The sequence below is a fragment of the Suncus etruscus genome, chromosome X (genome assembly GCF_024139225.1).
Source record: "Suncus etruscus isolate mSunEtr1 chromosome X, mSunEtr1.pri.cur, whole genome shotgun sequence".
Classification (NCBI taxonomy): domain Eukaryota; kingdom Metazoa; phylum Chordata; class Mammalia; order Eulipotyphla; family Soricidae; genus Suncus; species Suncus etruscus.
The window spans coordinates 94,195,893-94,208,910 of NC_064868.1; the positions used below are offsets into that span (position 1 = coordinate 94,195,893).

Here is a 13,018-nt window from a genome sequence, read left to right on the forward strand (position 1 = left end):
GAAGTGAAGTTCCAAAGAGCCTTCAGCCGAGTGAGGGGCGTACCAACCATCAGCTCCCTGGAAACACAGGTCAGAATGACAAAAACCTCCTTTTTTATCTGAAGGGAAGCCTGTCCTAGAATAGGCCAAAAACTGTACTCTAAGTAAGAGCTTGGCCATTGCAGGGCCCTGCATACTAAGACCGTTCACGGAACTGTGGTGTCCAGGGTGGAACCACTGAGCGCTCATCTTGTGGCCAAATCTTGCCACAGCACTTCTCAGTGCAACAAGCCTGTCATGGGGCTTCGGAGCCAGGGAGGTGACATGCCTCTAGGGGACTTCACAGCGCTACATGGGAAGGAACTCAGAGCAGATCTGAGAGTGGCCTGGTGAGAGAGTGACTCCCACCTTGCACACAGGCCTGACTACGGCACCTGGCAGGCAGAGCTCACAGAGCCCATGCTCAGCTCCTTGAACCACTCCCTTGGCTCCAGGCTTACATCAAAAGCCAGATAGATTGTGACAACGGTAGTGACAGTTTTCTGTTTTTTTTTTGGGGGGGGGCAACCAAGAGGTGATCAGGGTTTACTCCTGGCTCTGAGCTCAGCAAATGCTCCCAGTAGGGCTCAGGGGATCAATGAAACCTGGGTCGGCAGGATGCAATTATAATTTTGTTGTGGCAAGGAATAGAAGTGGCATCATTTCAGCCCTTGGTAATGTGCTGAGATGGAGTCCCAGGTTGCTATGTTTTGGGGCCTAATGCAGAATAGAGTCTAGGGGAGTGATGGCTTGGTGTAATGCACCTGCCCAGCAAGCATGTGTCCAGGAGGGCCAGGAGGAAGCCCTGCTATTACCAAAATGCTTGAGTAGAGCCCTGGCCTCCTGCTGGGCCCCTTGGAACCACCCTAGCTGAGAGCCCTCCACTTCACATCATCCAGAAGTGCACAAGCCTCACAGTTGAAGTGTTGAATCACATGCGTGCACACCCAGTTTGGCGGTGTGGCTTGGGAGGCATCAGGGCACGATGTGGTTTGGTTTGACCAGGTCAGGCTGATGGATCCTGCCATCTATGCTTTTCATTTCCTGGTTGAGCCTCTTTCTCTCTGCTGTTAAAGTTGGCACTGGCAGCTCAGTTACCATGACTGAACTGTCACCTCTCCCATTGCTGATTTTTTTGTATTTTTTTTTGTTTTGCTTTGTTTTTGGGTCACACCCAGCAACGCTCAGGGGTTACTCCTGGCTCTACACTAAGAAATCGCCTCTGGCAGGCACGGGGGACCATATGGGATGCCAGGATTCGAACCACCGTCCTTCTGCATGGTAGGCAAATGCCTTACCTCCATGCTATCTTGCCGGTCCCCCATTGCTGAGTTTTTACTTGATGTATGTTGGGTCTGTCTTGTTAGGGACCCATGTGTTTATAAGTATTCTAGCTTTCTGGTGTCTCAGCCTTTCCTCTCTCGAAATAAAAGGCTTTTGTTGCTTTTGGAGCCACATCCAGATGTGCTCAGGGTTTACTCCTTTTTCTGTGCTCAGGAGTCACTCCTGAGAGTACTCAAGGGGCCATAGGAAATGCTGGGGATAGAACCAGGGCCAGGCACATGCAAAGCACTGGATTACCTCTGGACTACCTCTCCAGCCATCTGTGCAGCTGCTTTATCCATTTTTGTTTGGATAGGCCCCATATCCTATATCCCAACTATTGTCCTAAGTGCTGCAGTGAACATAGTTGTGTATAGGGGTCACTCAAGCCCCACCAGGACTGACCCCTAAGTGCAGAGCCATGAGTAAGTTCTGAGCACCATCAGGTGATGCCTCAAAGAAAAACAAAACAAAAATATTTGAAAACTGAACAATAGTTTTCTACACAATCCTCAAATCCAAGCAAAGTGAAGTTGGTCTGTTTTTGTTCCTGGGGGCATAGGTGCCTTCGAAGCAGTGCTTGAAAGCTTTTCCCAGCTCTGTGATGGAGGGTCACCAGGGGGACCATGAGATGGTAGGGATCAAATCAGGGTTGTCACAGGTACCTTCACCCTTTATTACCTTTCTGACCCCTATAAGGGAAATTAAAATCAAGTTTAAACAGAATGAAGATAAACACCACAACAAAAATATGGGGTCTGACTAAAGCAGAAATTTGGAGGCCACATAAAAGCCTCAACTCAGTAGCTGAAATATCTTAACAATTTACCAAAAAGGGGCTAGAGAAGTTATACAGTGATCTGCCATGAGCACAGCTGAGCAGGGTTTTATACCTGGCACCACCCGAACCGCACCCCCGCCAGGAGTTTCCCTGAGCACAGCCAGAGGAGGCCCAAAACTCCTACAAAAATGACACAAAGTAGAGAGCAGAGAAGAGGCCAGAGTCATAGTACAGTGGGCAGGGAGCTGACCTTGCACGCATCTTATCTGGGTTCGATTCCTGCTATTCTATATAGTCCCCTGAACCAGGAGTGAGTCCTGAGTGCAGAGCCAGGAATAAGGCCTGAGCACTGCTGGGTGTGGCCCCCAAATAAAACACGCCCCCCTAAGCATGGTAAATCTAAAGCAAGCATCGGAGTTGAATAAAATATACAACTGGAAAACAATATAGAGTATCAATGACAACTTAAGTGAGTGCTTTGAAATGATCAAGAAAATATATAGCTAGTCTGCCACAGGGAAAAAAGAAAAGAGATGCCAGGGATCAAAAGTAAAAGATGGCTCGCTGACCTATAGAAATGTCCAGGGTGAAAAAAAGAGAAATGTTCAGGGTGGTAAACAGGAAACATTTGGACAACATCATGCCAATAATTGTGCAATTCACATGAAATGAACAAATTCCTAAGATGACACAAGTGACCAAAACTAACTTCCAGAGGAATAGAACATTTGAAGCATTTTACAACAAGAATTAACTCAAGGGCTAGAGACAACACAGTTGAGGCTCTTATATGCAATTAACCCTGGTTTAATTCCCAACACTGAAGATGGTCCCCAGGGCCCCAGCATGACTGATTCATGAGCACAGTCAGGTGTTCACCCCCCCAAAAAAAGGAATTGAGCCGAATTAGTGATTGAAAATCTTTCAAGGGAGAATTACCAAAATTTTTCCTGATGAACCCCATCAAATAGAGGGAGCAAATGATGCTCTTCCTTCACTGGCGGAAAAGAATCAAGACAAAACATAGCCCACCTATCTCATACCACAGAATACCAGCTGCCCTGCCACTGGGGCAAAATCCTAATCCCCATACTTAGACTGAATCCACCAGCTTCTAAGGCTTCAACATCATAATCACTGAAATTTTTCTCAAAAATACAAGCATGGTAAAAAAATTAAAACTAACTAAATAAAATAAATAAAAATTAAAAAATATATAAGCATGGAGCAGGACCAGTGGCGCAAGCAGTAGGGCATTTGCCTTGTGTGTGCTAGCCTAGGACAGACTGCAGTTTGATCCCCCAGCATAACATATGGTCCCCCAAGCCAGGAGCGATTTCTGAGCACATAGCCAGGAGGAACCCCTGAGCATCACCGGATGTGGCCCAAAACTCAAAAAAAAAAATACAAGCATGATGTAAGATCTGAAAATCCATTCAACATGCTATATTTATGAAGTCCATCATGACCACGTCAACAAACGCAGAAAAATAATTTGACAAAATCTAACACTTGATTCATGGTTTGAAAAAAACCACCTCAGCCAACAAGGAGTATAAAAGAACTTTCTGGGGGTGAGCAAAGACAGTGACGACAAAACAAATGCACAATGACTGTCATACAGAATGAGGGGAGACTGTATGCTCCCTGGCCTCATCTGGGAGGTGTTTGGAGGGTCTTGCTAGCACATGGAGAAGGAAAGAGAGAGAACAAAGGGGAATTAAAAGCATCTAGATCAAAAAGGAAGTAACTCTCCTTTAAGAACAAGGAGCCGGAGCGGAGCAGTAGCACGCTTGCCTTGCACGTTGCTGACCCAGGACAGACCTCAGTTCAATCCCAGGCATCCCATATGGTCCCGCAAGGCAGGAGTGATTTCTGAGTGCATAGCCAGGAGTAACCCCTGAGAGTCACATGGTGTGCCCCCTCCAAAAAAAAAGGAGAGATGATTGGGGGTGGGAAGGGGCCAAGAGGGGCCAAAGAGGTAGTACAGGGGTCCATGGGTAGGGAGGAGAAAAAGATAAAAAAATAGAAAAAAGAATACTGCCCTTTTCTAGTTCTTTATTTGGTTTGAGTCACACCCAGTAACTGGCTTAGCAGTTACTCCTGGCTTTGTGCTCAGGAATTACAATCCTGGAGGAACTCTGTTGACTCTATGTCATTCTGGGGCCCAAGCCCATGCCATCCACATGCCAAGTAAGCACCTCCCCCTCTCTGCCATTTCTCGGGCCCAGTAAAGCTCCCTTGGTTTGAATATGAAGCACTGCATACTAGAAACTTCATACACAATAAAGAAGACTCCTGATTAAAGGGGTCATCTGGCAAACAGGACACCTTGAGTTAAATCCTCAGTGCTCTGAGCATAGTGCTGGACTCGCTCCCCAGCACCATGGAGTTCTTATGAGAAACTTAAGCCCAAAAACTTAAACAGAAATTCCACCCTGGATTGATTCAGCTCGAGAGTGCCCCCCTTCATTGCCCAGGGGACAGTGCCAGGCCTACTAAGCAAGTGCCCTACCCTCTGCACTATCTCTCTGGCCCCAAGGAATGTTTATTTTCTCATGGCTCTGGAGGCTTGAAAGACTGAGTTACGCCCCATTCTGTTTCGGGGAGGCATACAGACTTCTCACCATATACTTACTTGGCCTAGCTTCAGATAGCATGTTGGGGGCGGGGGAGATGGTACAAGCTCTCAGACTACACAGCCTAGCAGCCCAGGGTACGTTCCTAGGATCTCATGTCCTGTTACGCCCTTACACCCCATCTCCGAATGCAGTCATGGGGGGGGGCAGGATGCAAAAGAGATATCTGGAGGACATAAACCTTCAGCCCACAAATCTTCAACTTTCTCTAAAGATTCAGCGCCACCTCTACTAAATCCGATCTATGACTTTTGTTTGTTTTTGCAGAATTAACAAGATGATCGTGGAGAAATACAAGGCACTGAGCTAGCTGGAACAATCTGGACACGTCCGGAGTTGGCGTACTGTGCCTTGGGTTCTAATCTTGTGCAATAAGTAAGCCCCACAGTTCTGTGCTCAGTGCCCTGCAGCAAGCTGGTATAAGACAGTGATGGAAGCACAAGCTGGAACATGCAATTTGCAGCCCCGCCTGCCTGGGAAAGGGATCTGGATACAAAGGGTCCTTCTATTCACCAAAAAGGCACAGAGGGTTGGAAACATGCTGTGAGTGGCCAAAGACATGGCACAGCAGGGAGGGCACTTGCCTTGCACGCAGTTGACCTGGGTTTGATCCCCAGCACCCCATATCACCCCCGAACTGCCACCAGGAGAGATCCCTGAGTGAAAAGCCAGGAGTCAGTCCTAAGCATTGCCAAATGTGGCCCAAGAAAACTGAGCATAGGCTCTGGATGGAGATTCAAGTTCAATTCATAGAGCAGCTGGTGTGGAGGGGGAAGGAAGGAAGGAAGGAAGGAAGGAAGGAAGGAAGGAAGGAAGGAAGGAAGGAAGGAAGGAAGGAAGGAAGGAAGGAAGGAAGGAAGGAAGGAAGGAAGGAAGGGAAGGGAGGGAGGGAGGGAGGGAGGGAGGGAGGGAGGGAGGAAGGGAGGGAAGGGAGGAAGGGAGGAAGGGAGGAAGGGAGGAAGGGAGGAAGGAAGGAAGGAAGGAAGGAAGGAAGGAAGGAAGGAAGGAAGGAAGGAAGGAAGGAAGGAAGGAAGGAAGGAAGGAAGGAAGGAAGGAAGGGAGGGAGGGAGGGAGGAAGGAAGGAAGGAAGGAAGGAAGGAAGGAAGGAAGGAAGGAAGGAAGGAAGGAAGGAAGGAAGCTCTATGGGGGAATTCTTTGTAGGAACAGGGCTGGAGAGTATGGGTGGGGCCTCCCCTTACAGCAGCTTTCATTGGTGCGATCCCCAGCACTACACATGGTCTCCTGAGGATCACCAGGAGGGTCCTCTGAGCATTACTGGGTGTGGCCCAAATGGCTGCAAAGGCAGTTATGAAGCCTTTTGGTGTCTCTTGGGCTGGAGCCCTTCCCTGAGCCCCTAAGAAAGCTCCCCAGTGACCACAGGGTTCCAATTTGGTTCTCAAAAACTCCAAACTTTTGGTTTGGTTTTGCTCAGGGATCACTCCTGGCGAATCTCTGGGAATCATATGGGGTGCCAGGATTGAGCTCAGGTTGGCCTGTGCAAGGCCAGCATCCTTCCCTCTATACTATATATAGCTTGGGCCCTGCCCCCATACGCCTTGTATGGCCCTGGTAATAGGGGGGTGCCCTACTGCACTTGCAAACACTTCGGCTCCCCAGCTCCCTTTAACAGCCACACACTGCACCCTGGGAATGCCAGGGAGAAATCTGGGGGTAGGGACAGGGAAGGCCAGGCATCACAAAGAGAAGAGGGCTGCCCCAGCCCCGCCTCCTCAGGTCCCCGACAAAGTTCTTCTACCCAGCTGGGCTGCTTCAGGCCTGGTTGCCCGGATATCAAGTGGGGTCAGGGCAACCAGTCATCCAGGGAGCCGCAGGGAAGTCAGTGTGCCCACTGACACAGCTTCTGTTTTGGGGTCCCTCTGGGCCCCTCCGGGCTCCCAAGCACAAAACTAATTCCCACATCCCAGTCCAGAAACACAAAAGCTCCCCCAGAGCAGTCTCCGTTCTGCCCTCATCCGCCCCCTGTCCCCAGGGAGTCACCCCCAAGTCTGCCATGAGGGTGTGGACTCTCAACTCAGCTCTATCCCTGCACCTGAGCCCCAACCCCCCCAACCTGGGTCTTTTTGGTTGGTTACATCCATTCCTCAGTGACCTCTGCCCCCCATGAAAGGGTCCAGGGGATAAAGAGGGGCCCACGACAGCCTGTCTAGGCCCCCACTCCCAGATGAGTTGGATTGGTGCATGGGGGAGCCCTGTGGATCAGGGTGCTGGGGTGGCTGTGAGAGGAAAATATGGGGCCCTGGCGCCACCTACTGGCAAGAGGACAGGCTGCACCCCGTTTTTTTGCCGCCTTAGGCCCTGCCCCTTGCCAGTTTCTGAGCCCATCCAGCCCCTCCTGCTCCTGGCTCTGAACTGCCAATTCCCTTCACCAAAGTGGGGAGAGAGGCCCACCCAAGCCTGAGATTTTTGGGATGACAGCACTACCTGGCAGTCAACATGGTGGGGAATCAGACCTTATCCCAGCTCCCTACTCTCCTGGGAACACTCAGCCCTGCTACCCCAAAACCCTGCTGAGCCTTTATCTGGGACCCAAAGGTGGGCAAGGAGAAGTGTCTCCATAACAGTAGGCCCAGGGGGTAATGGCAGCAGATGCTCATCTAGAACTCTGTGAGAGCCAAGGTGGGTCAGACTCCCTGTTGGGTGCAAGATATGCTCTGAAATTCGGGTGCATCTGGAACAGGGTGTGGGGCCGGGTTCTCCAGTAGAGCATAACAAGACAGAGCCAACTTCCCAGGGCCCCAAAGTCAAGGCCAGCACAGGTCTGGAGGCCCAGGAAACACTCCTGCCACAGTGCTTCCCAGCCCCTGATGGAAGGTATGGAGTGTGGGAACTGATCAGAGGCCATGGCAAGAGCACAGGAGAACTATGGGCTGCCTCTTTGCCTGGGGTGAGCTCCCCACCCCCCCTAGTTTCAGCACACAGACCACTGCTGTCTGTCTTTATTGAATGGGGGGCAAGGGGACTGGAGGCCACGGCATAAGCGAAGCACAGGACAACCATAGCCAAGCATCCGACGGCAGAATAGGGGGCCCCTGCACACATGCGCCATCTTCCCCCAGAGCAGGCCTCGGCACTCTGTGCAAGGAGGAGCTTCTGGAACTCTCCGGCAGAGGCCAGCCCCAGGGCTAGGAGCAGGGAAGGGACTGAAGGAAGCAGGAGGGGCTGGTGGTCGTCACAGCCTGCCCGGGCCTCGATCAGCCTGGAGGGAGACAAGCCCAGGGAGGGGTTTGATCCCATGCAGTGGTCCCCATCTGCAGCCCCCTCCTTTTCAGCTCCTGGGTTGCAAGCACACCCCACCCACCTGGGCTTCACCACTTGGGGGTCTGGCTGGGCTGGAAGCCGGGCAGGCTGTGGCTGGCCACTCTCCGCTCGGTACCCTCCTCCCCATCAGGGCTCTGGCCCAGCTTGCGGATGTGGCGCAGAAAGGAGGTGGCATTGAAGGCTCGCTGTGGAGGGATGTGGGTGAGCCTTGGCCCATCACTCAGCTTCTGGGGCAGGCAGGGGAGCCCGCACCCACCTTCCAGTGGGTTCGCGCAAAATTCCTCTGAATCTGCTCACTGACAGAACATAGGATGTCCTTGTCGGAGGCCACATCCCCAGAGATCCTGGAAGGGCACTGTGATGAGAGCGGGCAGGACTTGGGTCCCACAGGTGCTGGGCCCACACCTCAGGATCCCCCTCACCAGAGATGTTGTAAGGCCTGTTGGCAGGTGAAGCGCTTCTGGGGGTCCCGTTCCAGAAGGTGGCGGATGAAATCTTTGGCTGGAGCAGGGAGGCTGGTGAGCCCTACCCCACCTGACCTGGCCCACTGCACCTAGTTTCCAGCCCCCCTACCAGCACCCCAGTCCACCTGATTCTGAGATGTCGTCCCAAAATGGCGAGTCAAACTCGTAGCTGGCCCTCAGGATCTGGCTGAAGAGCTCGGGGTCGCTCTCGTCGTAGAAGGGTGGGTACCCACACAGCCTGGTGCCACACGCAAGTCAGCCCCAGCCCCCCTCCCCAGCCCAACAGGGGCAGGCAGGCCACGCACTCACAGGATGTAGCAGATGACACCCAGCGCCCACACATCCACCGCCTTCCCGTATGGCTTCTGTTCCAGGAGCTCGGGGGCTGTGACAGGCACAAACATGCCCACTGGTACCCTTCAGCACCCCCCAAGAATGCCTGGCTGACAGCTACCAGCCCCCACCTACCAACATAGCCTGGAGTCCCACAGGCGGTGCCCAGCATGTTGCCAGCCTGAATTTTGGAAAGGCCGAAGTCGGACACCATGATCTTGGAGTCCTCAAAGGGTGTGGCATACAGCAGGTTCTCGGGCTGTGTGGAGCACAGGGGGCAACTGGTCAGGCCTGGCCAGAGACATCCCTCATCAACCCTCAGGCTCCTGGAGCACCCACCTTGAGGTCACGGTGCACGATGCCCAGGCTGTGCAGGTAGGACACGGCACCCAGGACCTGGCCCACTAAGTGGCTGGCATCCTTCTCCGTGTATGAGCCCCGCTCCATGATACGGTCAAAGAGCTCACCCCCTGTCACTCTGCATCAGAAACAGGTGTCTCAGCACGGCCCACACCCCAGGCTGCCCCCTGCCCGCCACACCACTGCTCACAGCTCCATGGCCAGGTAGAGGTGCGATGGGCTCTCGTGCACATCCTCCAGCGCCACGATGTTGGGATGGCTGACTCTGCAAGGGCGGGAAAGCACTGTGCCACCCGTGCCCCCATAGGTGCCCCCCAGGATCCCTGGGCCGCACCTGCGCAGCACCGCGATCTCATTCTCCACCAGCGCCTCCTTGCCTCGAAGTGCCTTCTTAGGGATGCACTTGAGGGCAACCAGGTGTGAGGAGCCCCGCTCCTGGGCAAGCACCACCTCAGAGAAGGCGCCCCTGCAGCATAGGGGTGAGTGAGACTAGGGCCAGGACCCACATGGCCCATACACCATCACGGACCACTTACCTTCTCTCTTCATGTGCACACACAACCACATGCATTCACATACATACACACACCACTACGGGCCAGTCACATTCTCTCTCCAGATCCACACATATGCACGCAGGATCATAGACCACTAGTCTCTGTTCATCCACACACATACATACACACAATCATGGAATCACATTTATCCATATGTGTACACCATCATATACATGCACACGACCACACATCCACACATATACACACAAATTACATATACACGTAGTCCCACTTATATGCACATGCACTCCCATCAAACATTCAGACACACACAATCACAGTCAAGCACACCCCTGCCTACATTCACACTCAGCCACACACATGCATATCCCTCACACACATGCACAAATATAGCTCCAAACCTGAACACCACCACACACATACACACAGCCCTGTACATCCCACTCACTACCCCACTCACATGAATGGACATGTTCACTAACATCCCCCACTCACTCCGAGTCACACGCATTCACCCATAATTCACACGCATCTCTTCAGTCACATGGCCACATACATTCACATTGACCCGCACATGTTCACACCATCCACACACAATCATCTACAATTACACATGTCCACATAGAGTCGCACACATACACATGCCATCAGAGCCTCCACCCGCCTTTCCAAGCAACCACACGTATGTACACACATGCACACGCCACACCATGGTGGCGGCTGTGCACTCACGAGCCGAGCTTCTCGCGGATCTCATAGACGCTGCTAATGTCCTCCGTCTGCTTCTTCAGCAGCAGCATGTCTGCGGGGACGGGACAGACACCGGGGCGCCACCACCCTCGCCACAGCCACCACCCCCGCAGGCTCCCACCCCAGCCCTCCAACCCCCTTCCCTGCGCCTCCCAGCAGGCTCGCTACATCCCACTCCCACCATGGTGCCCACACGCTGCTCGCCAAACCCTGGCCCCCCAGGGCCGCCCCCTGCGCCCCCGGGCCCAAGCGGCACCTGCGAGCCGGCCACCCACGCCGTGGTCCGGTGGCCGAGTGACAGGGGGGCGCGGGGCCCGGTGCCGCCTGACCTGCAGCCCCAGTCGCGGCGTCGCGCACTGACCGTAGTGCCCGCCGCGCCCCCTGCCCGCCGTCCCCGCCCCCGCCGCGCGCGCGCTCGCCGCGCCCCCGGCCCGCGCCCCGACCAGCCGCCCCCGCCGCGCGTGCCCGCCCAGCACGCGGGGACCGTGACCGAGCGCGGCGGCCGCACTGCGGGGCGCCAGGCCCGCCCATCCGCTGCCATCTCTGCCCGCCCACCTGCCCGGCCTCAGGACCTTTGCACGGCGGGGCCAGGCTCTGTGCTTGCTCAGGGCAAGTCGACTCGCCAGCCTCGACATCCTCAGCCACCTCCCGCCCTCCACAACCCTGCCCTGCTGCCGCTCACTCTCCCCCGATGATCTCCAGGTCTCAGGTCGAGGCCGAACCCCGCGGGGAATTGGGGGGATTTCCAAGCCCTTTCACTGCTCAACCCTAGGCTCCGCGGCCACCTGCTGACCCACTGGCACCCGGCCTCAAGGGCGCCACCTAGCGCCTGTCCTGGCAATGCACTACATGCTGAAAGGGGGGTGTCCCTGCTACAGAGGGGGAGGGGTGGCATCTCAAATGTCACCTCAGCAAAAAGGTCTCTCTGGCCCCACCCCGCACACGAGCACAACCTGCCCCATCTCCAGGTCCACGTTCTCTGGGCCTCCTCACTAGCACCCGCTTCCCTGCAGTCTGGGTCTCTCCTACCAGGGAAGTAGAAATTCGCATACAGGCAGGGATCCTCAAGACCCCTGCACAACAGTTTTCACAGGGTTCCACGGGGCAGCCAAATGATTTTGAAGGGGTCTCCTAAGAAGCCTGGGGGTCCTTGTGAGGGTCAGATGCGCTAGAGAGTAGCCAGGTCACCCCAGTAGGTTCCCTTGGCTGTAGCTTTCCCCAGCCTGAGCAGAGGGTCTGCAGAAAGAATGGAAGACTGAGCACATGCCTTGAGGGGCAGGGGAGGAACCTCATTCAAAGACAGACACCTCCTCGTCTGGTTCCTTGAGCACCACTGGGAGCAACCCCCAAGCTCTTAGCTGGATAATCTCTGAGTATCACCAGGCAGGTCCCGTCTATAAAAATTAAACCAAAATCAGCCATGGGGGCAGACCAACAGTACAGTGGAGAGGGTGTCTACATTGCACACGACAGACCTTGGTTCCATCCCAGAATACCATATGGGCCCCCAGCACTACCAAGAGTAATTCCTGAGAACCAGGAGTAATCCCTAAGCACTGCCAGGTGTGTCACCAACAATCTGTTCAAGACTTTTTGTTTGGTTTTGGAGCCACACCCAGCTTTGCTCAGGACTTACTTCTGACTCTGTACTACAGGATCACTCCTAGCTGTACTCAGGGGCCATATGGAGTGTCGGAGATCAAACCTGGTCAGTCATGGGCAATGCAAGCACCCTACCCAGTGTACTATTGCTCCAAAATCAACCAAATGTTTACAAATGTCCACTCTCACAGGACATGTGAGGAGGCCTTGCCCGGCTTAGTCACCTGCCTTTCCCAGTCACTTCTCCAGATCCCTGAAGAAGGTGCGCCCCACTGTTCATTAGTGTGAACAGGGCCGACCCAGACTTCCATCCCAATGGGAATCCACAGATCTCACTGAAGACACGGGAACTGGCAGGAGCCATGACAGGAAGTGATGTCACAAGAGGCTTGTCCTCCCCTCCCTAGTCATGCAGCCTGTGCCGTGTAATCACAGGAAACATGATCAGGAGTCGATGGGGCTGGAGCACAGTAAGGAAGGAGGGTGCTAGCCTTGCACAGACCCAGGTTTGATATCTGGCATCCCATTTGGTCTCCCGAACACTGCCAGGAGTGATTCCTGACCCAGGAGTAACCTCTGAGCATCACCAGGTGTGGTTCAAAAACAAACAAAACAATGAGTAAAAAGGTGCCATGGGAAGAGGCACCAAGTGACCACCAGCACAGAGGGAAAGCAGAGCTAGAGCAGGGTGGCCCGACTGGTGGGTGCCAGTAGCCTTGGGAGCAGAAAGCAGAAACAGAGCTCCCTTCCACGATGCAGGGAGCACTTTCCAAAGGGCCTTCCTGGGGACGGGGAGATGGCCAATGGCTTGCATAAGCTCAGTTCAGTCCCCAGCACTGCATGGTCCCCCTCACCTCCAGAAGTAAACCAAGCCAGGAGTATTTCTGAGCACTTCCAGGTGTGACCCAGAAAAACAAAACCAAAATTCTTTCAGGACTCCCATGCAGGAAA

The 13,018-nt window shown here is 53.9% G+C and overlaps 1 protein-coding gene across 2 annotated transcripts; it reads right to left on the bottom strand.

The window, feature by feature from the left end:
- Positions 1-7,706: 7,706 nt before the first annotated feature.
- Positions 7,707-11,247, bottom strand: PNCK (pregnancy up-regulated nonubiquitous CaM kinase). Of its 2 annotated transcripts, none has more exons than XM_049767517.1 (12): positions 11,148-11,247; positions 10,448-10,517; positions 9,532-9,663; positions 9,388-9,462; positions 9,177-9,315; positions 8,973-9,096; positions 8,814-8,889; positions 8,630-8,742; positions 8,463-8,541; positions 8,297-8,384; positions 8,081-8,225; positions 7,707-7,978 (listed from the first exon to the last, which is right to left on the bottom strand). In XM_049767517.1, exons 2-11 carry the CDS (start codon positions 10,513-10,515, stop codon positions 8,088-8,090), a joined length of 1,032 nt encoding a protein of 343 aa, XP_049623474.1. In that variant the 5' UTR covers positions 10,516-10,517; positions 11,148-11,247; the 3' UTR covers positions 7,707-7,978; positions 8,081-8,087. The 2 variants fall into 2 exon arrangements, with proteins under 2 accessions (XP_049623474.1, XP_049623473.1); XM_049767516.1 differs by lacking the exon at positions 11,148-11,247 and adding an exon at positions 10,722-10,835.
- Between the last annotated feature and the right edge of the window lie 1,771 nt (positions 11,248-13,018).